The sequence below is a fragment of the Bos indicus genome, chromosome 4 (genome assembly GCF_029378745.1).
Source record: "Bos indicus isolate NIAB-ARS_2022 breed Sahiwal x Tharparkar chromosome 4, NIAB-ARS_B.indTharparkar_mat_pri_1.0, whole genome shotgun sequence".
Taxonomy (NCBI): domain Eukaryota; kingdom Metazoa; phylum Chordata; class Mammalia; order Artiodactyla; family Bovidae; genus Bos; species Bos indicus.
Window position 1 is genome coordinate 10859406 of NC_091763.1, and position 27412 is coordinate 10886817.

General features: G+C 39.8%; 1 protein-coding gene and 1 long non-coding RNA gene across 11 annotated transcripts in view; one reads left to right on the forward strand and one right to left on the reverse strand.

Moving 5' to 3' along the window:
- The window catches only part of LOC139182660 (uncharacterized), a 53815-nt gene that overhangs the window by 23705 nt on the left and 2698 nt on the right, over positions 1 to 27412 (forward strand). The window lies entirely within an intron of this gene.
- The window catches only part of HEPACAM2 (HEPACAM family member 2), a 61233-nt gene continuing 55291 nt past the window's right edge, over positions 21471 to 27412 (reverse strand). For 6 of the 10 annotated variants that reach the window (XM_070787499.1, XM_019959682.2, XM_070787492.1 and 3 more), the window contains 3 exons: positions 26420 to 26529; positions 23483 to 23577; positions 21471 to 22138 (listed from right to left, as the gene is read on the reverse strand). In XM_070787499.1, the coding sequence (XP_070643600.1) occupies positions 22107 to 22138; positions 23483 to 23577; positions 26420 to 26529 (237 nt within the window). In that variant the 3' untranslated portion in view covers positions 21471 to 22106. Of the gene's footprint in view, positions 22139 to 23482; positions 23578 to 25224; positions 25630 to 26415; positions 26530 to 27412 lie in introns of those variants that run through there. The other 4 variants (XM_019959681.2, XM_070787497.1, XM_070787496.1 and 1 more) reach the window with 3 other exon arrangements.

Below are 27412 nucleotides of genomic sequence, written 5' to 3' on the forward strand. Positions count from 1 at the left end.
TCCTCTAACTAAGACTACCCAGCAATAACAGAGTGTGTGTGTAGGTGTGTGTGTATGTTCTGATAACAGAATATTAAAGCACTATATATTTCAGAGAGGACTACAACGATATATATTAACTTCAGATTTTGAAATAAAAGTTATTTTAAAAATATAGTGTACTACTATGAAGGATAGAGGGATATATTCTAGAGCTTCCATGAGAGCAGGGGATATAAGAAAATGCAGATAATTTTATCAGTTTAATAGGAGGCAAGAAAACAGGAAAATAAAGAAAAATGATAATAAACAGAAAATATATGAAGGAAATACAAAGAGAATATAAATATATAGTAATCACAGCAAGTGTAAATGGATTAAACTCATTTACTGAAATTCAGTCTATCATGTTGAATATATGCAGTTACAAGAGACCCAACTAAAATTAAAAGAAAAAAACAACCTCAGATTTATTTAAAATAAAGTATTGAAAAATATATCAGGCAAATGACCAAAGGGTATATAAATGTTAATATAAAATGAAGTAAAATAGAATGTAAGATAAAAAGCTTTAATAGAGATAAAGAACATTGAACCAAGAAAATATAAAAATAAATTTGTGAGTATTTAATAACATAGCCTTGAACTATATAGAGCAAAAACTGAATTACATGGTGAAATTGATGAATTATAAATTAAAATGAAACAATATGGCGAATTAACCATTCATTTAAAAATTTAAAACTTAAAAAAATTCTATAAATTGATTATGATTATGTAAATATATGGCACAGAAGAAATTACAGATGTTATGTTGTGCTTCTCTCTCCATGGACAGAGAAGCCTGGTGGGCTACAGTCCATAGGGTCAGATGTAGAGTTGGACACGACTGAAGTGACTGAGCATGCATGCACATGTTGTGCTTAAAAAAATAAATCTGATGTCCATCAATAGGTAAATGGATAAAGAGGATATGGTATATGTAAGTACACACACACATACACACACAATGGAATATAACTCAGACATAAAGAATGAAATAATGCCATTTTTAGCAACATGGACAGACCTAGAGATTGTCATACTGAGTGAATTCATTCAGAAAGAGAAAAGACAAATATCATATGATGTCACTTATATGTGGCATCTAAAAAGATCATACAAATTTACAGAAGAGAAACAGACTCATAGACATAGCAAACAAATTTATGGTTACTAAAGTGGAATGGGGGCAGGGGATGATATGGATTGGGAACGAGGGATTAACAGATGCAAAGTATTATATATGAAATGCGTAAGCAGCAAGGTCCTGCTGTATAGCACAGGGAACTGTATTCAATGTTGCAGAATAACATTATCAAAAAGAATTTGAGAAAGGTTTACAATGGAAAGAATTTCAGAAAGGTATATATATACATATACACACACACATGTCACTGAATCACTTTGCTGTACAGCTGAAACACTGTGAATCAACAGTACTTAGATTAAAAAAAAAACCCTCTCACCCTAAATCTAGACCCTGAGTCCTGTATACTCAAGGGAAAGAGGCACACAGAGGGGCTGGAGAAGAAACCAAGCAGCAGCGTGGACAAGGACTACAACCCAGAGGAACAAGACTGGGCCTGCCTTACAAGCTCATTGTAGGGAATGCAGAGAGAGGAGTGTGAGGACCACAGGGAAGGGGGCCTGGGGGATTTAATCAGTGAGACACAGCCCCTGTGCAGAGGAGGGAATGCGGGGTAAAAAGAAAAAGAAATGCTGAAAGTGTGTGTGTGTGTGTACACATGTGCATGGGTCAGAGGTGGAGATGGAGGGTTCCTTCCATTATGTCTTATTACATGAGAGAAGGAACAAGTGTTTCTCTAATCCTCAGATTTTAAAAATCAAGGTTTCTCAATCTAATGTACATTGAATGCCTACAAAAGCAAAAAGCACGTGGCTGGGTGCTCTATATGCCGCAAAGACGACAAACTCTCTTCTCATGGAGGAGCTGACAATCTGATGGGACAAAAGCAAGAACAGAATCTGAACTGGAAGGATGTTCATTATCCTTATGACAGTGCACTCAGCTGAGAGAACGTCAATGGATATAAATAGTTTTAAAACAAGTTCTTAAAGTTTTAAACACAAAGGTATTGTGATACTTCTAATACTGTACTTAAGAGTTCACTGACTCTGTAACTTGATCCTGCTAAGTCGCTTCAGTCGTGTCCCACTCTGTGTGACCCCATAGACAGCAGCCCACCAGTCTCCCCCGTCCCTGGGATTCTCCAGGCAAGAACACTGGAGTGGGTTGCCATTTCCTTCTCCAATGCATGAAAGTGAAAAGTGAAAGTGAAGTTGCTCAGTTGTGTCCGACTCTTAGTGACCCCATGGACTGCAGCCTACCAGGCTCCTCCGTCGTATCTGAAATAAGGATATTGTGAAAGCAACTGATAGGATTACTTGCGTTCATTAAAAAAAAAAAAAAAAAACCAACAAGCTACCTTTTGAACTGCCTGTTACACAATCTAAAATCTTCCTATTATTTAAACACACATAAGCAAGGTGAAAAGACAGCCTTCAGAATGGGAGAAAATAATAGCAAATGAAGCAACTGACAAACAACTAATCTCAAAAATATACAAGCAACTCCTACAGCTCAACTCCAGAAAAATAAATGACCCAATCAAAAAATGGGCCAAAGAACTAAATAGACATTTCTCCAAAGAAGACATACAGAGGGCTAACAAACACATGAAAAGATGCTCAACATCACTCATTATCAGAGAAATGCAAGTCAAAACCACTATGAGGTACCATTTCACGCCAGTCAGAATGGCTGCGATCCAAAAGTCTACAAGCAATAAATGCTGGAGAGGGTGTGGAGAAAAGGAAACCCTCTTACACTGTTGGTGGGAATGCAAACTAGTACAGCCACTATGGAGAACAGTGTGGAGATTCCTTAAAAAACTGGAAATAGAACTGCCATACAACCCAGCAATCCCACTGCTGGGCATACACACTGAGGAAACCAGAATTGAAAGAGACATGTGTACCCCAATGTTCATCGCAGCACTGTTTATAATAGCCAGGACATGGAAGCAACCTAGATGTCCATCAGCAGATGAATGGATAAGAAAGCAGTGGTACATATACACAATGGAGTACTATTCAGCCATTAAAAAGAATATATTTGAATCAGTTCTAATGAGGTGGATGAAACTGGAGCCTATTATCCAGAGTGAAGTAAGCCAGAAAGAAAAACACCAATACAGTACAATAATGCATATATATGGAATTTAGAAAGATGGTAACAATAACCCTGTATACGAGACAGCAAAAGAGACACAGATGTATAGAACAGTCTTTTGGACTCTGTGGGAGAGGGAGAGGATGGGATGATTTGGGAGAATGGCATTGAAACATGTATAATATCATGTATGAAACGAGTCGCCAGTCCAGGTTCGATGCATGATACTGGATGCTTGGGGCTGGTGCACTGGGACGACCCAGAGGGATGGTATGGGGAGGGAGGAGGGAGGAGGGTTCAGGATGGGGAACAGGGAACATGCCTGTGGCGGATTCATTTCAATATATGGCAAAACCAATATAATATTGTAAAGTTAAAAAAAAATAAACACACATTATTTACATTTCAGTTAGGACAATACTGAAAGGAAACAATGGTTTTCAAATTTGGTCCCTGGATCAGTCACTTTAACATCACCTGAAACTTCTTAAAGACAAGTTCTCAGGTAACATGACCTACTGAATTAGGTACTCTAGGGGTGGAGTCCAAAATCTGCAGCTTGACAAGCCCTTCAGGTGATTCTAAAGTATGCTAAGATTTAGGCTGAATATATTTATATGTATATACACGTAACTGAATCACTATGCTATGCTCCAGAAACTAACACAACATTGTAAATCAGCTATATTTCAATTAAAAAAACAAAAACAAAAACTGACTTCTGGTTTTGGCTTTGACTGAATGGTTGGATGGCATCACTGACATGAGTTTGAGCAAACTCTAGGAGATAGTGAAGGACAGGGAAGTCTGGCACGCTGTAGTCCATGGGGTTGCAAAGAATCGGACACCACTGAGCTTGGAAATAGTTGCTCTTCTCTTCTTACAACAAGAAAAATACTGAATGAAATGAAAGTCAGTGACTTTTCTTGGACCCATCAAAGAACTTACAAAGCAAACTGTCATCCTGAAATCTGCACGTATAAGCAAATTTAAAAAATCATAGTTGAAATCCACTTATCTGAATGGTAATTTTGATAAAATGCTAGAAGGTGAGTATTAACTAGCATGAGAATGAGAAACTTTCAGTCTTAGAGGGGTCCCCACACTTACATGGGTTTAATCTCCAGGAAACTCTTGGTGAAGAACTAAGAAAATTCTGCCTTACAGCTGGGGCAAAGGGAGGAGCAAAGTAATCATTCTGAAATAAACTTTTAGACCTGTTCATAACAAAGGCCTACTTTCTAGGAGAAAAGGCTACCAGAGTCTTACTTCACCCACTGCAAATGGCATTTACCCAACTCAAGTTCCCTTCATCCTTTCTGTCTTACCTAAGGGTTAGGGTTAGGGCTTAAGGTTAGGGTTAGGGTTAGGGTTAGGGAGACCCCACACAGACGGAGACAGAACTGTGTTTGAGTGTCTCCTGAGGAGGTACGGGTCAGCAGTGGACTGGGTCAGAGGAGTGGGTTGGCGGTGGCGCGCTGCAGGGTTGGGGGCGCTGAGTAGCAGTGCCTGCATGGGACCTTTTGAAGGAGGTCACCATTATCTTCATTACCTCCACCATAGTTTGGCCTCAGGTCAAATAACAGGGAAGGAACATAGCCCCACCCATCAACAGAAAATTGGATTAAATATTTACTGAGCATGGACCCACCCATCAGAACAAGACCCAGTTTCCCTCTCAGTCAGTCTCTCCCATCAGGAAACTTCCGTAACCCTGTGATCCTTCTCCATAAGAGGGCAGACAGACTGAAACCACAATGGCAGAAAACTAACCAATCTGATCACATGGAACACAGCCTTGTGTAACTCAATGAAACTGAGCCGTGCCATGTAGGGCCACCCAAGATGGACAGGTCATGGTGGAGAGTTCTGACAAAACGTGGTCCACTGGAGAAGGGAATGGCAAACCACTTCAGTATTCTTGCCTTGAGAACCCCATAAACAGTATGAAAAGGCAAAAAGATAGGACACTGAAAGATTAACTCCCCAGGTCAGTAGGTGCCCAATATGCTACCGGAGGTCAGTGGAGAAATAACTCCAGAAAGAATAAAGAGACGGAGCCAAAGCAAAACAAAACAAAACAAAAAACAAAAACCCTGTTGTGGATGTGACTGGTGACGGAAGTAAAGTCTGATGCTATAAAGATCCATATTGCATAGGAACATGGAACGTTAGGTTCGTGAATCAAGGCAAATTGGAAGTGATCAAACGGGAGATGGCAAAAGTGAACATCGATATTTTAGGAATCAGCAAACTAAACTGGACTGGAAATGGTGAATTTAACTCAGATGACCATTATATCTACTACTGTGGGCAAGAATCCCTTAGAAGAAATGGAATAGCCATTGTAGTCAACAAGAAAGTCCGAAATACAGTACTTGGATGCAATCTCAAAAACGACAGAATGATATCTGTTTGTTTCCAAGGCAAACCATTCAATATCATGTTAATTCAAGCCTATGCCCCTACCAGTAATGCTGAAGAAGCTGAAGTTGAACAGTTCTATGAAGACCTACAAGACCTTCTAGAACTAACACCTGAAAAAGATGTCCCTTTTCATTATAGGGGACTGGAATGCAAAAGTAGGAAGTCAAGAAATACCTGAAGTAACCAGCAAATTTGGCCTTGGAGTAAAGAATGAAGCAGGGCAAAGGCTAACAGAGTTTTGCCAAGAGAACGCACTGGTCATAGCAAACACCCTTTTCCAACAACACAAGAGAAGACTCTACACATGGACATCACCAGATGGTCGACATGAAACCAGATTATATTCTTTGTAGCCAAAGATGGAGAAGCTCTATACAGACAGCAAAAACAATACTAGGAGCTTATTGTGGCTCTGATCATGAATTCCTTATTGCCAAATTCAAACTGATATTGAAGAAAGTATGGAAAACCACTAGACCATTTAGGTATGACCTAAATCAAATACCTTATGATTATAAAGTGGAAGTGACAAATAATTCAAGGGGTTAGATCTGATAGACAGAGTGCCTGAAGAACTATGGATGAAGGTTTGTGATATTGTACGAGAGGTAGTGATCAAGACCATCCCCAGGAAAAAGAAATGCAAAAAGGCAAAATGGTTGTCTGAGTAGGCCTTACAAATAGCTGTGAAGAGAAGAGAAGCAAAAGGCAAAGGAGAAAAGGAAAGATATACCCATTTGAATGCAGAGTTCCAAAGAATAGCAAGGAGAGATAAGAAAGCCTTCCTCAGTGATCAGTGCAAAGAAATAGAGGAAAACAATAGAATAGGAAAGACTAGAGCTCTCTTCAAGAAAATTAGAGATACCAAGGGAACATTTCATGCAAAGATGGGTGCAATAAAGGACAGAAATGGTCTGGACCTAACAGAAGCAGAAGATATTAAGAAGAGAAGAACTATACAAAAAAGATCTTCATGACCCAGATACTCATGATGGTGTGATTGCTCACCTAAAGCCAGACATCCTGGAATGCGAAGTCAAGTGGGCCTTAGGAAGCATCACTACAAACAAAGCTAGTGGAGGTGATGGAATTCCAGTTGAGCTATTTAAAAGTGCTGCACTCAATATGCCAGCAAATTTGGAAAACTCAGCAGTGGCCACAGGACTGCAAAAGGTCCATTTTCATTCCAATCCCAAAGAAAGGCAATGCCAAAGAATGCTTGAACTACTGCACAATTGCACTCATCTCACATGCTAGCAAAATAATGCTCAAAATTCTCCAAGCCAGGCTTCAACAGTATGTCAACTGTGAACTTCTGAATGTTCAAGCTGAATTTAGAAAAGGCAGAGGAACTGGAGATCAAATCGCCAACATCCACTGGATCATCGAAAAAGTGAGATTTCCAGAAAAACATCTACTTCTGCTTTATTGACTATGCCAAAGCCTTTGTGTGGATCACAGCAGACTGTGGAGAATTCTTCAAGAGATGGAAATACCAGACAACCTGATCTGCCTCCTGAGAAATCTGTATGCAGGTCAAGAAGCAACAGTTAGAACTGGACATGGAACAACAGACTGGTTCCAAATAGGAAAAGGAGTACGTCAAGGCTGTTTATTGTCACCCTGCTTATTTAACTTATATGCAGGGTACATCATGAGAAATGTTGGCCTGGATGAAGCACAAGCTGGAATCAAGATTTCTGGGAGAAATATCAATAACCTCCGATATGCAGATGACACCACCCTTATGGCAGAAAGTGAAGAACTAAAGAGCCTCTGACGAAAGTGAAAGAGGAGAGTGAAAAAGTTGGCTTAAAGCTCAACATTCAGAAAATGAAGATCATGGCATTGGGTCCCATTACTTCATGGCAAATAGATGGGGAAACAGTGGAAACAGTGGCTGACTTTATTTTTTTGGGCTCCAAAATCAGTGTGGATGGTGACTGCAACTGTGAAATTAAAAGATGCTTGCTCCTTGGAAGAAAAGTTATGACCTACCTAGACAGTATATTAAAAAACAGAGACATTACTTTGCCAACAAAGGTCCATCTAGTCAAAGCTATGGTTTTTCTAGTAGTCATGTATAGCTGTGAGAGTTGGACTATAAAGAAATCTGAGCACAGAAGAATTGATGCTTTTGAACTGTGGTGTTGGAGAAGACTCTTGAGAGTCCCTTGGACCACAAGGAGATCCAACCAGTCCATCCTAAAGGAAATCAGTCCTGAATATTCATTGGAAGGACTGATGCTGAAGCTGAAACTCCAATACCTTGGCCATCTAATTCAAAGAACTGACTCATTGGAAAAGACCCTGATGCTGGGAAAGATTGAAGGTGGGAAGTGAAGGGGATGACATAGTATGAGATGGTTGGATGACATCACCGACTCTATGGACATGAATTTGAGCAAACTCTGGGAGTTGGTGATGGACAGGGAAGCCTGGCATGCTGCAGTCCATGGGGTCACAAAGAGTTGGGCACAACTGAGTGATTGAACTGACTGACTGAACACCTTTCATAATAAAAACTCTCAGCAATCTAAGAGTAGTGGAGAAATTTCTCTGCTTGGTGAAGAACATCTACCAAAAAACCTAGAACTAATACCATACTTGGGATTCCCTGGTGGCTCAGATGGTAAAGAATCCCTCTGCAAAGCAGGAGACCTGGGTTCAATTTTTGGGTCCGGAAGATCCCCCTGGAGAAGCGGTTTTCCCATGCCAGTATTCTTGCCTGAAGAATTCCACGGACAGAGGAGGCTGGTGTGCTGTAGTCCATGGGGTTGCAAAGAGTCGGACACAACTGAGCAACTAACACACACACAAAACCATACTTAATGGTAAGAAACTGGATGCTTTTCCCCTAAAATGAAGAAAAAGGCAAAGATGTCCTCTCTTACCATGACGTTTGTTTAAAACTGCATGGAGGTCCTGGCTAGTGAATTTAGACAAAAATTAAACCAATGGTGTACAAGTTAAGTAAAAAGAAATAACACTATTAAAACTAATAGGACTGTAATGTAGTAACACAGACAAGAGATAATGGTGACCTGGATTGACATGATGGTGGAGATAGAGAGATGATGGATTTAAGAAGTAGGAAGTAGAAGCCACAGAGCTTGAAGATGGATTAAATGTGCATAATGAAGGAGAGGGAAACATCAAAGACGACTTTCAGCATTTGCTGTGTGCAGCAAGGTTGGTGGTGGGCCATTTATAGAACTGAAAGAGGACAATGGAAGAGTAAGTTTGGAAGGAAACTCATGAGTTAGGTTTTGCTTAAATAGAGATTGAGGTACCTACCTTTGAGATCTCTAAGAAGTGAAGAAATACATATTTTTTACATGTGTCCTTGGAGCTCAGAGAAAGTACTGGGCCAGAAATTAGGGTTTGTGAATCATCTGTATACAGGTGGTAATATAAATTATAGCTATAGGGAATTTCCTAGGAAGATATTAAAGAGTGAGAAGAGAGTCAAAGACTGAGCTATGATATTGAATGGTCAGGAAGAGGAGGATGAGCAGTGAAAGAAACAAAGTGCCTAGAGAAGGCGGGTGGGGGTGGGGGGGAACCAAGAGTTGTGAGAGTTTCAGGAAGGAAGCGTTGGTCAAGGGTGTTGACTACTGTTGAGACACTACAATGAACAATGGAAAAAGTCCACGTTTAGCAATCTGGAGGTCACTAGTGATTTTACAGGGAGCTGTTTTAATAGAGTGATGGGGGCACAGACCAGACTGGAGTGAGTTTAAGACTGAGCAGGAGGTATGAAAATTGTAATAACAAATATATAAATTAAGAAGCTTGACTGTGAAGTGAGAGACAGAGATAGGATGATATTTTGCCAGAAGTGAGGAGGTAGAGGATGTGGGTTTGAGTGAGGAATTCTTATTATTAGTTTGGACATCACACATGACTGTACTTTAAAACTGGTGGGATACATCCCACTGATTGGAAATACAGAAGAGAAGGATAATGGATGGTATAAAGCTGGTGAGCAGGTAACAGGGGTAGATGCCAAAGCAGAGGTAAAGAGATTAATTTCCTCTATGATAGAGAAATGCAGACCAGGATGGAGGCCCCACGGAAGTGTGCATTTTTTATTTTAGAAAGAAGAAAGAGTTTTCACGTGGAAAGAAGTTATCCACTTCTGTTTTCTCTGCAAAGTACAAATTTTGTCTCATTTATCTTGATTGGTGCAGAAAAAGAAGAAAACAATTAGCACATTTATAAGTTCTATTTTTTAGGCACATAGCTTCTTAGTTTTGTGGGTTATCGATTTTGTTTTTGGCATGCTATTGCATACTGCAGTTAAATGATCTCTTTAGGGTTCTGACAGTTTCTGAAAGACTTGAAATCTTTCTGAAAGGATACAAATGATAGAAATTACAACTAAAGGTAATTTCCTCTCTTTTTTTGATATTTTAAAATGGCTGCATCATATTCCATCTCATATATGACTTATAATTATTTGAACATTTAGTTACTTTAATACTGCACTGAATATTCTTATACATGTGTCTTTGTGTCTCATCATTTCTTAAACATGGATTACTGATTTTGTTGTTGTTCAGTCACTAAGTCATGTCTCACTCTTTGTGACCCCATGGACTTCAGGATGCCAGGCTCCTCTCTTCCACTATTTCCCTGAGTTTGCTCAGATTCATTCCACCGAGTCAGTGATGCTATCTAACCATCTCATCCTCTGTTGTCCCCTTACCCCTTTGCCTTCAATCTTTCCCAGCATCAGTGTATTTTCCAATGAGCTAGCTCTTCAGGTAGCCAAAAGTATTGGAGCTTCACTTTCAGCATCAGTCTTTCCAATATTCAGGGTTGATTTCCTTTAGGATTGACTGGTTTAAAGAGTCTAAACTGGATTAAAGAGTATAAACATTTTAAAATCTCCTAATGAATATTGGGAGATTTGCCCTCCAGAAAGATATTCTATTCATTTAGTGAAACCCAGAGGGCAAAATATAGTAGAATGATAAATACTCTAATATAAAATCAGATTACTGTTCATAATGCATAGGTTTTATACTTTAACCTAACACTTCTAATTTGGAACCATAGGTGGCACTAACAGATCAAGGAATGGAGCCACTTTCAGAATCCCAGGTTGGAAAGGATTTGTATGGACATCTCAGCCGCCCACAAGCTATAAACAATTCTAGAAAAATAATCCTTCCTGTTCTTAACTTACCTATAAATCAACTTGATTGGACATTCTAACTTATAGTATTAACTGTCATATTTGAGACTGTGTAACAATGCAAGCCTCTTGGCATTTATCTTGTCTAGTCTGTGGACTAGGCCTCAGCATGCCATTTGCAAACTGTTCCTAAAAAGACCAATTGTCTCTGCAGAAGCTTTCATTCTTCTGTTACCATAGCTTTGTTTTCTCCAAAAAGAAAACATATAGTAAAGTGAAAGAAAGTCAAAGTATTAGTTGCTCTGTCATGTCTCTTTGTAAACCCCATGCACTGTAGACCACCAGGCTCCTTTGTTCATTGAATTCTCCAGGGAAGAATACTGGAGAGGGTTGCCATTTCCTTCTCCAGGGGATCTTCCCAACACAGGGATTGAACCCACGTCTTCTGCATTATAGGTGGATTCTTTACCACCTGAGCCACCCAGGAAGTCATAAACTGGGAAAAGAAATAGGCACCCAAGTCCAGGAAGCAAGGAAAAATGACTCTCCAATGTTATCCAGAGTTCTGAGCTTCAATCTCAAAGGATTGGATTATTATTGGAAACAGTTGCCTCCTAACCATGGTGTCTTCATTAAATATACAAAGCATGCTGCTGCTGCTAAGTCGCTTCAGTCGTGTCCAACTCTGTGCGACCCCGTAGACAGCAGCCCACCAGGCTCCACCGTCTCTGGGATTCTCCAGGGAAGAACAGTAGAGTGGGTTGCCATTTCCTTCTCCAATGCATGAAAGTGAAAATTGAAAGTGAAGTCGCTCAGTCCTGTCTGACTCTTAGTGACCCCATGGACTGCAGCCTACCAGGCTCCTCCATCCAAGGGATTTTCCAGGCAAGAGTACTGGAGTGGGGAGCCATTGCCTTCTCCATACAAAGCATAGGTAATCCTATTCATTACAATTTGAAACCATATATTGTATGTCTTTTAAAGTGCATATAATGGAATGGAAGCCACAGGGGACACTCAGAAGAACTGGTTATCATGGGGTGTGGTCTCTGAAGTTGCCACCACCTATGACAACTGATTTTTGTAGAATTTAAGGCATTGACTGTTTTGAAGCTTCAGAAAGCCTCTGCCATAAACCTAAAGTGGAATTCTGCTTCAGGGAAGCAACAATCTGCCGGTTTACGCCCATTGTGTGGCGAGCAAAAGAGTTGTCATCTCCCCTAGGAGTATATTCAAATGAGAAAGTTCTCAGACACAAACAAAAACCAAATGAATACTGTCAGCTATCCATATATGGGGGTTCTGCATCCTGAATCCAACCAATCATAGATTTAAAACACTAAAGAAAAAAATTCCAGAAAGTTCCCCAAAGCAAAACTTCAATTTGCCTTGCAGACAACTATTTACACAGCACTAACATTGCATTTACAACTATTTACAAAGCATTTATGTTTTGTTAGGTATTGTAAGTCATCTAAAGAAGATTTATAGTATAGGGGAGGAACTGAGGTGGATGAACCTAAGCCTGGCATACAGAGTGAAGTAAGTCAGAAGGAGAAAAACAAATATCGTGTATTAACACATGTATATACGGTCGCAGAGTCTGACATGACTGAGCGACTGAACTGAACTGAACTGATATGGAATCAAGATTGCTGGGAGAAAAATCAATAACCTCGGATATGCAGATGACACCACCCTTATGGCAGAAAGCGATGAGGAACAAAAGAGCCTCTTGAACAAAGTGGAGTGAAAAAGCTGGTTTAAAACTCAACATTCAAAAAACGAAGATCATGGCATCTGGTCCAATCACTTCATGGCAAATAGATGGGGAAACAATGGAAACAGTGACAGACTGTATTTTCTTTTTTATTTATTTTATTTTTTAAGTTTACAATATTGTATTGGTTTTGCCATATATCAACATGAATCTACCACAGGTATATACGTGTTCCTCATCCTGAACCCTCCTCCCTCCTCCCTCCCCATACCATCCCTCTGGGTCGTCCCAGTGCACCAGCCCCAAGCATCCAGTATCATGCATCGAACCTGGACTGGCGACTCGTTTCATGTATGATATTATACATGTTTCAATGCCATTCTTCCAAATCATCCCATCCTCTCCCTCTCCCACAGAGTCCAAAAGACTGTTCTATACATCAGTGTCTCTTTTGCTGTCTCGTATACAGGGTTATTGTTACCATCTTTCTAAATTCCATATATATGTGTTAGTATACTGTATTGGTGTTTTTCTTTCTGGCTTACTTCACTCTGGATAATAGGCTCCAGTTACATCCACCTCATTGAACTGATTCAAATGAATTCTTTTTAATGGCTGAGTAATACTCCATTGTGTATATGTACTACGGCTTTCTTATCCATTCATCTGCTGATGGACATCTAGGTTGCTTCCATGTCCTGGCTATTATAAACAGTGCTGCGATGAACATTGGGGTACACGTGTCTCTTTCAGTTCTGGTTTCCTCAGTGTGTATGCCCAGCAGTGGGATTGCTGGGTCGTATGGCAGTTCTATTTCCAGTTTTTTAAGGAATCTCCACACTGTTCTCCATAGTGGCTGTACTAGTTTGCATTCCCACCAACAATTGTAAGAGGGTTTCCTTTTCTCCACACCCTCTCCAGCATTTATTGCTTGTAGACTTTTGGATCGCAGCCATTCTGACTGGCGTGAAATGGTACCTCATTGTGGTTTTGATCTGCATTTCTCTGATAATGAGTGATGTTGAGCATCTTTTCATGTTTGTTAGCCATCTGTATGTCTTCTTAGGAGAAATGTCTATTTAGTTCTTTGGCCCATTTTTTGATTGGGTCATTTATATTTTTCTGGAATTGAGCTGTAGGAGTTGCTTGTGTATTTTTGAGATTAGTTGTTTGTCAGTTGCTTCATTTGCTATTATTTTCTCCCATTCTGAAGGCTGTCTTTTCACCTTGCTTATAGTTTCCTTTGTTGTGCAGAAGCTTTTAAGTTTAATTAGGTCCCATTTGTTTATTTTTGCTTTTATTTCCAATATTCTATGAGGTGGGTCATAGAGGATCCTGCTGTGATATATGTCGGAGAGTGTTTTTCCTATGTTCTACTCTAGGAGTTCTCCTCTAGTTTCTGGTCTTACATTTAGATCTTTAATCCATTTTGAGTTTATTTTTGTGTATGGTGTTAGCAAGTGTTATAGTTTCATTCTTTTACAAGTGGTTGACCAGTTTTCCCAGCACCACTTGTTAAAGAGATTGTCTTTTCTCCATTGTATATTCTTGCCTCCTTTGTCAAAGATAAAGTGTCCATAGGTGCATGGATTTATCTCTGGGCTTTCTATTTTGTTCCACTGAATGTTATACTTTAATTTAGTAATTTAACTGATGAGGAAGTTACCATAATACCTATTTTAACACTGAACAAATCTAACCACCTATTGGACATTAATGTAAAATCTGACATAGAATTTGATTTAAAACTTCTCAAAATAAATTCATTAAAGCAAGTTCCCTGTGAAAATATGTAAGAACGAAAGCTAACATAATAGCAGGTGCAGTCTTTACATTTATTAACCATAGAAGATACTTTTTTCAACGAGTCTAACAGAGACATTAACTGTGCAAAAGCTGATGAGATTTACAGTCTTAAATACAAGCACCAATACAGAAACATATGTGTCAGTTCAGTTCAGTTCAGTCGCTCAGTCATGTCTGACTCTTTGTGACCCCATGAATAGCAGCATGCCAGGCCCCACTGTCCATCACCAACTCTCGGAGTTCAACCAAACTCACGTCCACTGAGTCGGTGATGCCATCCAGCCATCTCATCCTCTGTCATCCCCTTCTCCTCCTGCCCCCAATCCCTCCCAGCATCAGAGTCTTTTCCAATGAGTCAACTCTTCACTTGAAGTGGCCAAAGTACTGGAGTTTCAGCTTTAGCATCAGTCCTTCAAATGAACACTCAGGACTGATCTCCTTTAGGATGGACTGGTTGGATCTCCTTGCAGTCCAAAGGACTCACTCACTCTCAAGAGTCTTCTCTAACACCACAGCTCAAAAGCATCAATTCTTCGGCAGTCAGCTTTCTTCACAGTCCAACTTTCATATCCATACATGACAACTGAAAAAACCATAGCCTTGACTAGATGGGCCTTTGTTGGCAAAGTAATGTCTCTGCTTTTTAATACGCTATCTAGGTTGGTCATAACTTTCCTTCCAAGGAGTGTCTTTTAATTTCATGGCTGCAATCACAATCTACAGTGATTTTGGAGCCCCAAAAAATAAAGTCTGACACTGTTTCCCCATCTATTTCCCATGAATTGATGGGATCAGATGCCATGATCTTAGTTTTCTGAATGGTGAGCTTTAAGCCAACTTTTTCACTCTCCTCTTTCACTTTCATCAAGAGGCTTTCTAGTTCCTCTTCACTTTCTGCTATAAGGGTGGTGTCATCTGCATATCTAAAAGTCCATTAATTCTACACTTAAGAGGATCATTTCTTTATGTAAGCACAATCTCATTTATGAATTACACATGATATGTAGTTTAGGATCCACCTACATTATGCTTATAACTGCGTGCTGCTGCTGCTAAGTCCCTTCAGTCGTGTCTGACTCTGTGCGACCCCATGGACTGCAGCCTACCAGGTTCCTCTGTCCATGGGATTTTCCAGGCAAGAGTACTAAGACTGTATTTTCTTGGGCTCCAAAATCACTGCAGAGGGTGACTGCAGCCATGAAATTAAAAGACACTTGCTCCTTGCAAGAAAAGCTATGTCCAACCTAGATGGCATATGAAAAAGCAGAGACATTACTTTGCTGACAAAGGTCCATCTAGTCAAGGCTATGGTTTTTCCAGTGGTCATGTATGGATGTGAGAGTGGACCATAAAGAAAGCTGAGTGCTAAAGAACTGATGCTTTTGAACTGTAGTGTTGGAGAAGACTTTTGAGAGTCCCCTGGACTACAAGAGATCAAACCAGTCAATTGTAAAGGAAATCAGTCCTGAATATTCACTGGAAGGACTGATGCTGAAGCTGAAGCCCCAGTACTTTGGCCACCTGATGTGAAGAAGTGACTCATTGGAAAAGACCCTGATGCTGGGAAAGATTGAAGGCAGGAGGAGAAGGGGATGACAGAAGATGAGATGGTTGGATGGCATCATTGACTTGATGACATGAGCCTGAGCAAGCTCCGGGAGTTGGTGATGGAGAGGGAAGCCTGGCATGCTGCAGTCCATGGGGTCACAAAGAGTCGGACATGACTGAGTGACTGAACTGAACTGATATGGAACCTAGAAAAATGGTACCGATGAACCTATTTGCAGGGCATGAATAGAGATATAGACATAGAGACTGGGCTTGAGGACGCAGTGGGGGAAGGAGAGGGTGGGACGAACGGAGAGTAGCGTTCACATATGCAGATACCTCGTGGGAAGCTGCTATGTTACATAGGGAGCCCAGCCTGGCGCTCTGTGACGACCTAGAGGGGTAGGAAGGGGGCGGGGTGAGAGGGAGGTTCAAGAGGGAAGGGATATATGTACCTGTAAAGCTGATTCATGTTGTTGTACAGCAGAAATGAACACGACATTGTAAAGCACTTATCCTCCAATTAAAAAAAAAATTTAATACAATTCTGTAAAGCAATAATCCTTCAATTAAAAAATAAATAAAAAATGTATAGGGGAATATTGTGTAGGCTATGCACAAAATACATTTTATATAAGTGACTTGAGCAAGTCTTTTAACTTTCTTAGTATTTGTTCTTTCATCTATAAAGCAGCCATGCTTTTTTCTAGCCCACAAGGTTCTTGGGAAGATCTATGTGGGTAATAGTTGTAAAAGTATTTGTAAACTTCAAGGTTAACATGATAATTCCATTAAGAAGTGTATGTGGTAAATGAGAAGAAAGGAGAGCATCAGTGTTACATCCAAGTGCTGTGTCTTATTTCCGTGTACTCATTAGAAAGAAATCTCTGTTTTCTTACTGCCTTATGAAACTAAAACAAACACATTCATATATATTTGAACATGAACTTTAGAAGAATATATAAAAATGACATATAAGTTCACAGGGATGATAGAAGCATACAGAAGCAGAAAAATTACAAGTTTCTGAAAATCAGTTAAATCTTTAATAACATATAGTGAACTATATGCCATGCAGTGTGCTATCAGACAATTTTATTAAACAGAACTTTCTAGGGCGTGTGGTTTTGTAAAATTCAGGCATCACATGAACCTTCTTGGAGTGTATGTGTGCAGTTCACGTTAACTGAAATTGTCTTATTAATATGGAAGTTCTCAAATGTCAGAAAAACAAGGAAAATTGTTTTATTCATAAGGATTTTAATTTTTTTGCTTAAAAGAGTATCAGTAGGATATACTCTTTCAAAATAATAAGCAGGAGGAATATGATTCTCTTCCAAGTTAGAAGCAGGAATATAAAGTTAAAAATTTTAACAACAGCCATGATTATGTTTAGTAATAAGGAAAGAACTTTAGGCTGTTTTCTAAAGATTAATTTGTTAATTAGGTGAACATCTGGGTTGGTTCATCACTTCCCTTGATTAATTTATGAGATTTTCATCCCCATTTACTGAAAAAGCAGTGAGTCATCCGATGTTACACACCAGTGACAGCAAAAGTTAATTGGATTCTAGATCCTTTCACATTTCTCCCTTTAGCAATTCCTTGTCGCTTTGAGTGGAACCACGCGCTCAGAGGGTCTGTGTGTTTTTGCGTGTGTGAGAGATACAAAAGTGAGAAGAATTACAAGTGATTGAAAAGTGAGTTTCAAAAAGATAAGAATATGTGCTTATATTTCCCTTGGTTGTGGCAAGAAAATCTGGAGGGATACACAGAAACAGCCAAACCAAAACCCAAAACCAAACACTAATAAAAAAAGTTTTCTTAATGCATACTTTTTATAGGATTTTGATTTGTGAATCATGGAAATGTATAATTACCTATTTAAGAAAAGGCTGTTTAATGTTTTATTTAAAATTCATAACCAATAAGGACCTACTGTATAGCACAGGAATTCTGCTCAATGTTATGTGGCAACCTGGATGGGAGAGGAGTTTGGGGACAAATCGATACATGTATAGGTATGGCTGAGTCCCTTCACTGCTCACTTGGAACCATCACAACATTGTCAATCAGCTATTAAAAATAAATAAAAAATAAAAATGAAATAAGCTACAAGATATATTGTACATCACAGGGAATATAGCCAATATTTTATAACTATCAGTGGAATACAATCTTTAAAATTGTGAATCACTCTGTTGTACACCTAGAACTTACAATATTGTACATCCATTATACCTCAATAAAAAATTGTCATTTTGAAGCAAAAAAGAAAAAGGCTGTTTAAGACTGTCTATGTTTTAAAGTGTCCCAAAGTTTGATCTATGAACAGGAACACAGAGATGCAGCGGTAGCTTATTGTAGTTAGAATCTTGGTGTTGGAGAAGACTCTTGAGAGTCCCTTGGACTGCAAGAGATCAAACCAGTCAATTGTAAAGGAAATCAGTCTTGAATATTCATTGGAAGGACGAATGTTGAAGCTGAAGCTCCAATACTTCAGCCACCTGATAAGAAGAACTGACTCACTGGAAAAGACCCTGATGCTGGGAAAGACTGAAGGCAGGGGGAGAAGGGAACAACAGAGGATGAGATGGTGGTTGGATGGCATCACCGACTCGATGGACATGAGCTTGAGCAAACTCTGGGAGTTGCTGATGGACAGGGAGGCCTGGCGTGCTGCAGTCCATGGGGTCGCAAAGAGCCAGACTTGACTGAGTGACAGAACTGAACTCCAAGTGAGAAGAAACATGGTCTCTGGAAGGAAGAGCATTCAAGCTTGAGAAAGGAGGAGAGAGGCGGATGGACCTGGGGTGACTGGGTGGCTGGGAAAGCTGATCTGCTCTCTCCTAGCCCTACAATAAGACTGCAACCTTTCTTCAGCTCTGACAACTACAGATTGCATTTGGTTTAGAGGCCCCTCCTTAGACGTCGTCCTGTATATGCCACATGATCTCAGGGATATAAAACTATTCTCAGATGAAGGGGAATTCATCATACTAGTTATTAACCTCATTTCTTCACATTGCCTTTGTAAACTCTCATTTTTCTTTCATCCTGTTTTCTTTATCACCTTTATTTTGAGGGGTATATTTTATCGTTATATTATGCATTTATATGAGCTACCATAAATCCTTTCTGGAACTGGAGGGAGTAGGAATAAATGTGTGCATGACTAACCTGAGAAAATTCTAACAGGTTATTTTTCTGGGAGTGAAATTACAAGTGTTTTCATATTTATTTTTTCCAGATTTATTGAGATATAATTGACATATAACATCGTGTACGTCTAAGGTGTGGTGATTTGGTACATGTATATATTGTAAAATAATTACCACAATAAGGTTAGTTAACAAACACATCCACCACCTCACATAATTACATTTTTTTCTTTTGTCATGAGAACGTTTCTGGTCTACTCTCTACAGGTGATTTTAATTGCTTTATGGTTAGCCTTCTGCATTTCCAAATCTAGATACACTTTTAACAATGGGCATAGATTCCTTTTTTAATTACATAATATCTTTTTTTTTAAACCAAATGTAGAAGAAAATATTTGTGGTAGAACTGATGGACTTTTCTAGCAGAAAAATATATAAGGCTGGTAGAGAAAAAAGAGCAGGAAAGAATGGGTAAGTTGTAGGACTTAGTTTTCCTTTCACCATGTGCTTCTACAAAAATATAAGAGGTATAGTATAAATACAGTGGTTTATTCGAAATGCATTTTAAAAAGAAATGCTATTGTTTTTATTCTTCTTAAAAATTTTGTTTTTTATTGCAGTTAATTTACAATATTGTTAGTTTGAGGTGTACAACGAAGTGATTTTTTTTCAGTTTCTTTTCCCTTTTAGGTTATTACAAAATATTGAGTAGAGTTCCCTGTGCTATATAGTAGGTCCTTGTTGGTTATCTATTTTATATATAGTAGTATATATATGGAGAAGGCAATGGCAACCCACTACAGTACTCTTGCCTGGAAAATCCCATGGATGGAGGAGCCTGGTAGGCTGCAGTCCATGGGGTCTCAGGAGTCGGATACGACTGAGCGACTTCACTTTCACTTTTCACTTTTATGAACTGGAGAAGGAAATGGCAACCCACTCCAGTGTTCTTGCCTGGAGAATCCCAGGGACGGGGGAACCTGGTGGGCTGCCGTCTATGGGGTCGCACAGAGTCAGACCCGACTGAAGCGACTTAGCAGCAGCAGCAGCAGCAGAGCATATATGTTACTCCCAAACTCTTAATTTAGTCCTCCCCTCCCTTTCCTTTTAGGTAACCATAAGTTTGTTTTCTATGCCTGTAGGTCTATTTATGTTTTGTAAATTAGTTCATTTATATCGTTTTTTTGATTCTATGTATAAGCAATATCGAATGATATTTGTCTTTCTCTGGCTTACTTCACTTAGAATGATAATCTCTAGGTTCATCCATGTTGCTGCAAATGACATTATTTCATTCTTTTTTCGTGGTCATCTAATATTCCATTGTATATAACTACCCCATCTTCTCTATCCATTCATCTGCTGATGGACATTCAGGTGTTTCTGTGTCTTGCCTATTGTATACGGTGCTGCAATGAACATTGGGGTGCATGTATCTTTCAGAATTAGCATTTTCTCCAGATATAAGCCCAAGTGTGGTTATGCTGGGTCATATTGTAGCTCTATTTTTAGTTTTTTATGGAACCTCCATATTGTTCTTCATAATGGCTACAGCAATTTTCACTCCCACCAACAGCGTAGGAGTGTTCCTTTTTCTCCACATCCTCTCCAACATTTATTATTTATAGATGTTTTAATGATGGCCATTCTGATCTTTGTGAGGTAATACTTCATCATAGTTTTGGTTTGCAGGAAATGCTCTTCTTTTCTTTCTTTTGTATAAAATAATAGGCCATGAGACATAGCTTGAAGTCGGAAAATTTTGTCATAGTTCTTTTTTAATAGTTGGAAGGTGAATCACTGCATGGACTTCATGTCACTGATGTCATTTTAAATTCCCCAGTGCTGTATATTTAGACTGCTTCTGCCTTTATTTAGCCAGAATGACATCCTAAAGAGTGGCACTGGCAGGTCAGAGTATCTGTAGCCAAAGTCAATGGATATAAACATTTGTCTTTCATCTTCAAGATCTACAAGGCTTGGATGACTGTTCCGACCCCACTCCCCAGGCCTCACTGTGCCCTGCAGCTATCCGTGCTGCTCTGCAGACCTGCTTCTCTCTGGGCCGCGACCACCTTTCCTAAGCAGGGTTTCTACAACAGAATTCTTGGTAGTTTTATCTGGTAACTTTTATCTAGCAGTCTTGCCTAGTGCTAACTGGTATCTGAATCAGTTGTTTCATTTGGGAGTTATAAAACGGTGTTTTTAAATTCTACCATTTGGTTTATGTTTTTTTTTTTTTTTTTTTAATACAGCAATATACAAGGAGAATTCACAATGCAATAAAGTAAAAATTTCAAGCCTGAAAAGTAAATAGCCATGTGAGAGCAAGAGTCCTTTTTTGGTAGCTCTCCATGATGCACAGTGGGGAAAAGGGATCAAAAAAATCTAATTCTATAATGTGAATTTATGTAAGATTTTTACTCTACAAGACAAAGAATCAAGGCTATATACAAGCAAAAGCATAATAATTTATTTGAATCCACTGTTCCTTGAACAAAAGTAAAAATCAGACTTTAATAAGTCATTTCCTTCAGTGTTTTACAAGTCTTTTAAAAAACTCCATTGGTGACTGACAACCTAGGAGAAGGCACACTGTTGCTTTTGTGACAATCATCTTTATTATTCCATGGTACAAATAGTAAGAAGGAAATTTGGAAATGAAAATTTGAAAGTGTAGTAATTTAAAATTTAATAAAGCCTGCTGAAGATTTTACAAATAAAAGTTTCCACACTTGTAGGTTAGATATGATACTGTCGGTGCTGAGGAAAGGGAAAGTATAGATTAGAACTAATTGAGCTTTGTAGGAAACATGATACAAAAAAGGTAATTGGAAAGTCCCGTCCTTTTCTGTCTTCTGTCGGCACGATAAAGACTGTCCAGTGGGAACTCCTGCCCCACCACGCTCCTCTGCAGCACAGTGCATTGTGGGTATGCCAGAAAACCTGCAGTCAGACTCTTATAAATGCCTTTATTCTGTGTTAAAAGGACCAGCGAGTAAGAGGCATCTGGCTTGATTTCTCCACTGATTCCAGATGAATATACATTTCCACCGCTTTCCTCAAAACGTGCGTTCCTTATTTCACTTAAATGCACTGCTTTGCCCGTGAATGCTTACCTAGTGAAGAGACATGCAAAATGTTCTACAGATTTCCAGGTCTACAGGTTGAAGAACCCTAAATTCGTTCATTCCCTTCTACAACTGCAAATAATGAAAGCTTTGAACTAGTTCAAGAAAATTACATTTATAAGTCAATAAGTATAAAGAGTAAGCCATCACTCAATTCTGTAGATAATTTCTTTTTGAAACTAAAAGGTTGACTTACGTGAATGTCCTATGAGCAAGTTGGGTTTAAAACAAACTGTGCCAAGAGTGTTTAATGAGGTCGACAGACAGCATTTAAATAAATGCAGCCATGAATTCAATAAACAAATGACCGAGTACTAGAATATGAACACAGGCCAACTTACCAATTTGTTAAACACCAGTTCAGTTAGGTGATAGACACGTGTAGTAATGAAAACAACACTGCTAGAATAATAGTCCAAGAGCCAAAGGAAAAGTATTTTGGCTGTGTTTCTATCTCAGAACCAACTGTCAAATAGAGGTAAAGAAAGCAGTAAATTACAGTTCTTTACTCCAAGCTGGGAATGCTGGAGATTCACTACCTGTAATACTGCATTATTCATGAAATGGATCTCTGAATTTAATTGGATCTAGAGAATAAAACCATAGATCATAAGGAAAGAAAAATGATTTATTCATTTCCTTTCCCTAAACATAGGGAATGTTTATTCTATTGAGGAATACTTGTTCTACTAAGAATTACTGATCTTCAGTTAAAACAAGCGAAGAGGAGCCCACTAAGCTATGAAACCTTTAAAAGACTATGTCTTATATTTAATCTCTATCCCTAGTACATAGTTAATGACCTGGAAATGTTTGTGGTTTGACTATAAAAAAAATACAAGTGAAAAACCGTTTCTGATGAAATAAAAAAATATTCTACCTGCTTGTTTTTTAAAATTTAGAATAGGTAGCCACATCTGTATTCAAGGAAAACAACAGTTTAAAAAAAATGTTGGCTCCCCTTTAGGATGAGCTGGAAGAGAAAAAGAGGAGAAAATATTTAAAAGCGATACTAGAGAGGAGGGAGACAGCCTTACAGAGAAGGAGATGGAAAGAGAAGGCAGATTCAGAGAGGGAAGACATCTCAGGATGGAGGTCAAGACAAAGACACACAAAGGGAACGTCCTCAGAAGACGGGGAGGAATGAGGTGAGAAGAGAAAGGCCAAGGAGATGGGGAGTGGGTGAAGAGGAAAAGTTAAAATTTTACATAACCTCCTTCTCCTTCGGCCTCTGTAACTCAGCTTGCCCCTTGCAAAGTCGAGATCAGTAGGTCACTTAGTCTCAGAACGTGGGAACTTGAAATACTAGGAACTGGAGTTTATCTCACTCACCCTTGTCCTGCTCTTTGCAATGGCCCAGCTCCTGCAAACCTGCTTCATCATGCCTGTCCAGGCAGGCATCCTCCTCCCCATCTTGGCTGCTGCTCCTGTGCACAAAACCCCTTCGTTTAAACCACCTATTAGCGGCTAGTGTTGCCCACTACAGTCTGTCTATAAAAACCCTGTAATCCCTTTGTTCAGGGCTCGGAGCTTAGAGTGTTAACTCCTCTGGGCCTGCTGGTGTGATAAACCTGAGTTCTCCAGCTCTCCGAGCCTGGTGCTTGGTTTCTCGAGTACTGGTTTCTGCAACATTGGAAGCACTGGGGCTGGGAGTGTGTGTGTGTGTGTGGGAGTCTTGAGTGCACTGCCCCTGGAAGGAGCATGTCCTCAACAGCAGTTAAATAGTCCTTAATGAGCTTGAAAAAGAGCTTTTCTGCTGTATTTTCAACCTTCAAAGTTTATTTCTGAAATAAAATTTTATACTCTCAAGAAATTCTAGCGATATTGTTCATGTCTGAAAGCAGTCTAATTTCAGAGGATGATTTTTTTTTAATTTGAGGAGTCATTTTTTTTTTTCAGCGAATCATTTTATTTGGTGTTCTGATATGACAGCTGCCATACTCCACAGTTGAAAATCAATATTTATTTCATTATTTAGAGACTTAAAAGATAAATCTCAAGTCTTCCTTTGGTTTGTTTGCAGGCTAACTGTCAAAATATAGAATAAAGGACATATAGAAAAACAAATGAATTTAAATAGGGCAAAATTTTTCCTTGGAAACCATCTTAAAATTAGGAAGCAGATAAAATCTTAAAGTTAGGAGGAAGATCATACTCTCAAAATTCTATATATTCCTTATTTTTAACAAAGAAAAATATCCCTTCATTTTCTATTCCAGACAGTAAAGAGGGTTAGGTATCATTTTAGAGAGGTTTTGTTTAACTGTCCTGGAATAACATTCCACTATGGTGTCCTACTGGAGAAGGCAATGGCACCCCACTCCAGTACTCTTGCCTGGAAAATCCCATGGACAGAGGAGCCTGGTGGGCTGCAGTCCATGGGGTCGCTAAGAGTCGGACATGACTGAGAGACTTCCCTTTCACTTTTCTCTTTCATGTGTTGGAGAAGTAAATGGCAACCCACTCCAGTGTTCTTGCCTGGAGAATCCCAGGGACGGGGGAGCCTGGTGGGCTGCCGTCTATGGGGTCACACAGAGTGGAACATGACTGAGGCGACTTAGCAGCAGCAGCGCATGGTGTCCTGTAAGATTAATAACATAATGCTACAAAGCAATTTTCTTTTCTTTCCAAACGCGAAGCTCCCAGCTCTGTCAGGGTCTGCTCCTGGTTACCTGACTCCCTTTTCTCCAGGTTCCTTGAGACAAGAAGGATGCACTGATGGGGTCCTCTGAGGTGCACCTGTCACTTCTTCAGCCCTTAACTGAATGCACAGGCCCCCCGGGCTGGGTCTCCTCCCTGGAAGACCGTTTCCCAGGCATTCATCTGCTGCTGCTGCTGCTGCTGCTGCTAAGTCACGTCAGTCGTGTCCGACTCTGTGAGACACCATGGACAGCAGCCCGCCAGGCTCCCCCATCCCTGGGATTCTCCAGGCAAGAACACTGGAGTGGGTTGCCATTTCCTTCTCCAATGCATGAAACTGAAGAGTGAAAGTGAAGTCACTCAGTTGTGTCCGACTCTTAGCGACCCCATGGTCTGCAGCTCACCAGGCTCCTCTGTCCATGGGATTTTCCAGGCAAGATTACTGGACTGGGGTCATCCACTGCTGGCTGCTATTTTTGGTATTTACCCAGAGGTGTGCACGAATTACTTTGCTAGAACTGTTTTCTTTTGCCAAAGGGGAAGTTCCTGTGTATGGTTATTGATGTTCTTTTCAAAGTCAATAAATGACAAATAAAGAAATGATGGACGATGATTCGTGGCAGTTATGCCTGAAGGCAGTTACAGCCCTCAAAAAAAGGAAGTTCATTTCATTATTCTAAAAGGCTGTTGGCATTAGTTTTTCCACCTATGGGAAGGGAAGGTGACTGCCTGGTGCCAGCCCCCAGGTTAACTGGATGAGCAGTTTCCGGGCTTTTCTTGGAGTGAGCCCAGTCCTTCACATGGTGGTTCCGTTCACTTGAGAGTAGACTGCTTTGAATCTGTGAGAGGTGGGCATTTGATGGGGACAGTGTTAGGCACATTTTGCAGGGTTTTTTTTTTTTTCCCCTGGTCCTATTTGTAGTGATCCGCCTAACAATGTAGGAGATGCAAGAGACATGGGTTCGATCCCTGGGTCAGGAAGATCCCCTGGAGGGTGAAATGGTACCCCACTCCAGTATTCTTGCCTGGAAAATTCCATGGACAGAGGAGCCTGGTGGGCTACAGTCCACGGAGTCACAGAGTCGGACACGGCTGAGCGACTGAACATGAACACACCCTTTGTAGTGATACTGCCTCTAAAACCACTACGTGTGTGCTTAGTCGCTGAAGTCGTGTCTGACTCTCTGCGGCCCCCATGGACTGTATGTAGCCTGCAATTCTCTGTCCATGGGATTATCCAGGCAAGAATACTGGAGTGGGTTGCCATTTCCTCTTCTAAAAACCCTACAGCCACTGGAAAATCAGCAAGATAACCAAGATGGCTTGAGAACTGGCCTAACGACCTCTTTCTTCTCCAGAAGTGGATTCATTTGGGGAAATGTTAGATTCTAGAGCTCTGGGTCTGGTCCACTGGCCCAAGTACTTGGCCCCAGAAGATACTTGTATGTTTGCCTGTTTTATTTCTTAGAGCTATTTTCAGGTGGGACAGTGTGTCCACATGTACGGGAGCCATAATTTCTGTTTTTAATGTATTTTTTCTTCTGAACCTTTCAGTAAACTCTGGGGACAGCAGGGGCTGAATCCTGAGCCCTCTCAATGTAGCATCATCAAAAGCAAGTTCGTACTTACTCTGGATGATCTTGCTGTTGGGCAGGGATGTGCTGAATAACTTCATAAATTGTGCTGTGCAAATCTTGCCCTGGTACACCATCAGAGGCTGGAACAGATCTCGCTGGCATCTAGAAAAATAGGGCACATTAAAAAAATTGGCAGACTAGCAAATGGAATTTCCACTATGCTACATGGCTGAAAACAACTGGAAGAGGTGATGATGAGAGAATTAGAACTGTTTAACTTCCCTTCATGGCCTTGCCGGTGGCTCAGTGCTAAAGAATCCACCTGCCAATGCAGAAGATGTGAGTTTGATCCCTGGGTAGGGAGGATCCCCTGGAGGAGGGCATGGCAATGCATTCCAGTATTCTTGTCTGGGTAAACCCATAAACAGAGAAGCCTGATGGGCTACAGTCCATGGGGTGGCAAAAGAGTCGGATACGGCTTAGCGACTAAAGAATAACAACTTTCCTTCAATATCTGTTTCCTCCTTGCTAAAGTTCCTTGCACTTACCCTGTGGTAGTTTGTGCAGTGGCACAGAAGAGGAATAGCTGGGCAAACTATCACTTTTTCCCTCCATTTAAGCAAAAAGCTGGCAGTACTGTAAAGGAAGTGTAATAGAAAGAAAAGAAAACAGCAAAAGAGAAGATATCAGGATAGCTTAGAATTAAAAAGCATATATCACTATCCTTTATATTATACCTCAGTCTTAGCTTTTTGATACTAATTGAAAATCATGTGAGCAAAGGTGGTTTAGGAAAAAGAATAATGAATAGCCGGAAGCCCTTATCATGTGGCAAGTTAGTAAAGACAGTACCAAGAAATACAGAACATACAAGGGAAGATGGTTTGGTTTGAATGCAGTAATGGGCTTTAAAAGTAAAGACGTAAAATGGAATACTGGATGCTTTTATTCAATAAAATAAAACATACTATAAAAGCTTGTTAATTTAAAAAAAATAAAGGCTTGGATGAATGTGGAAAGTATAGTAGCATATGCTTGGTTAAGA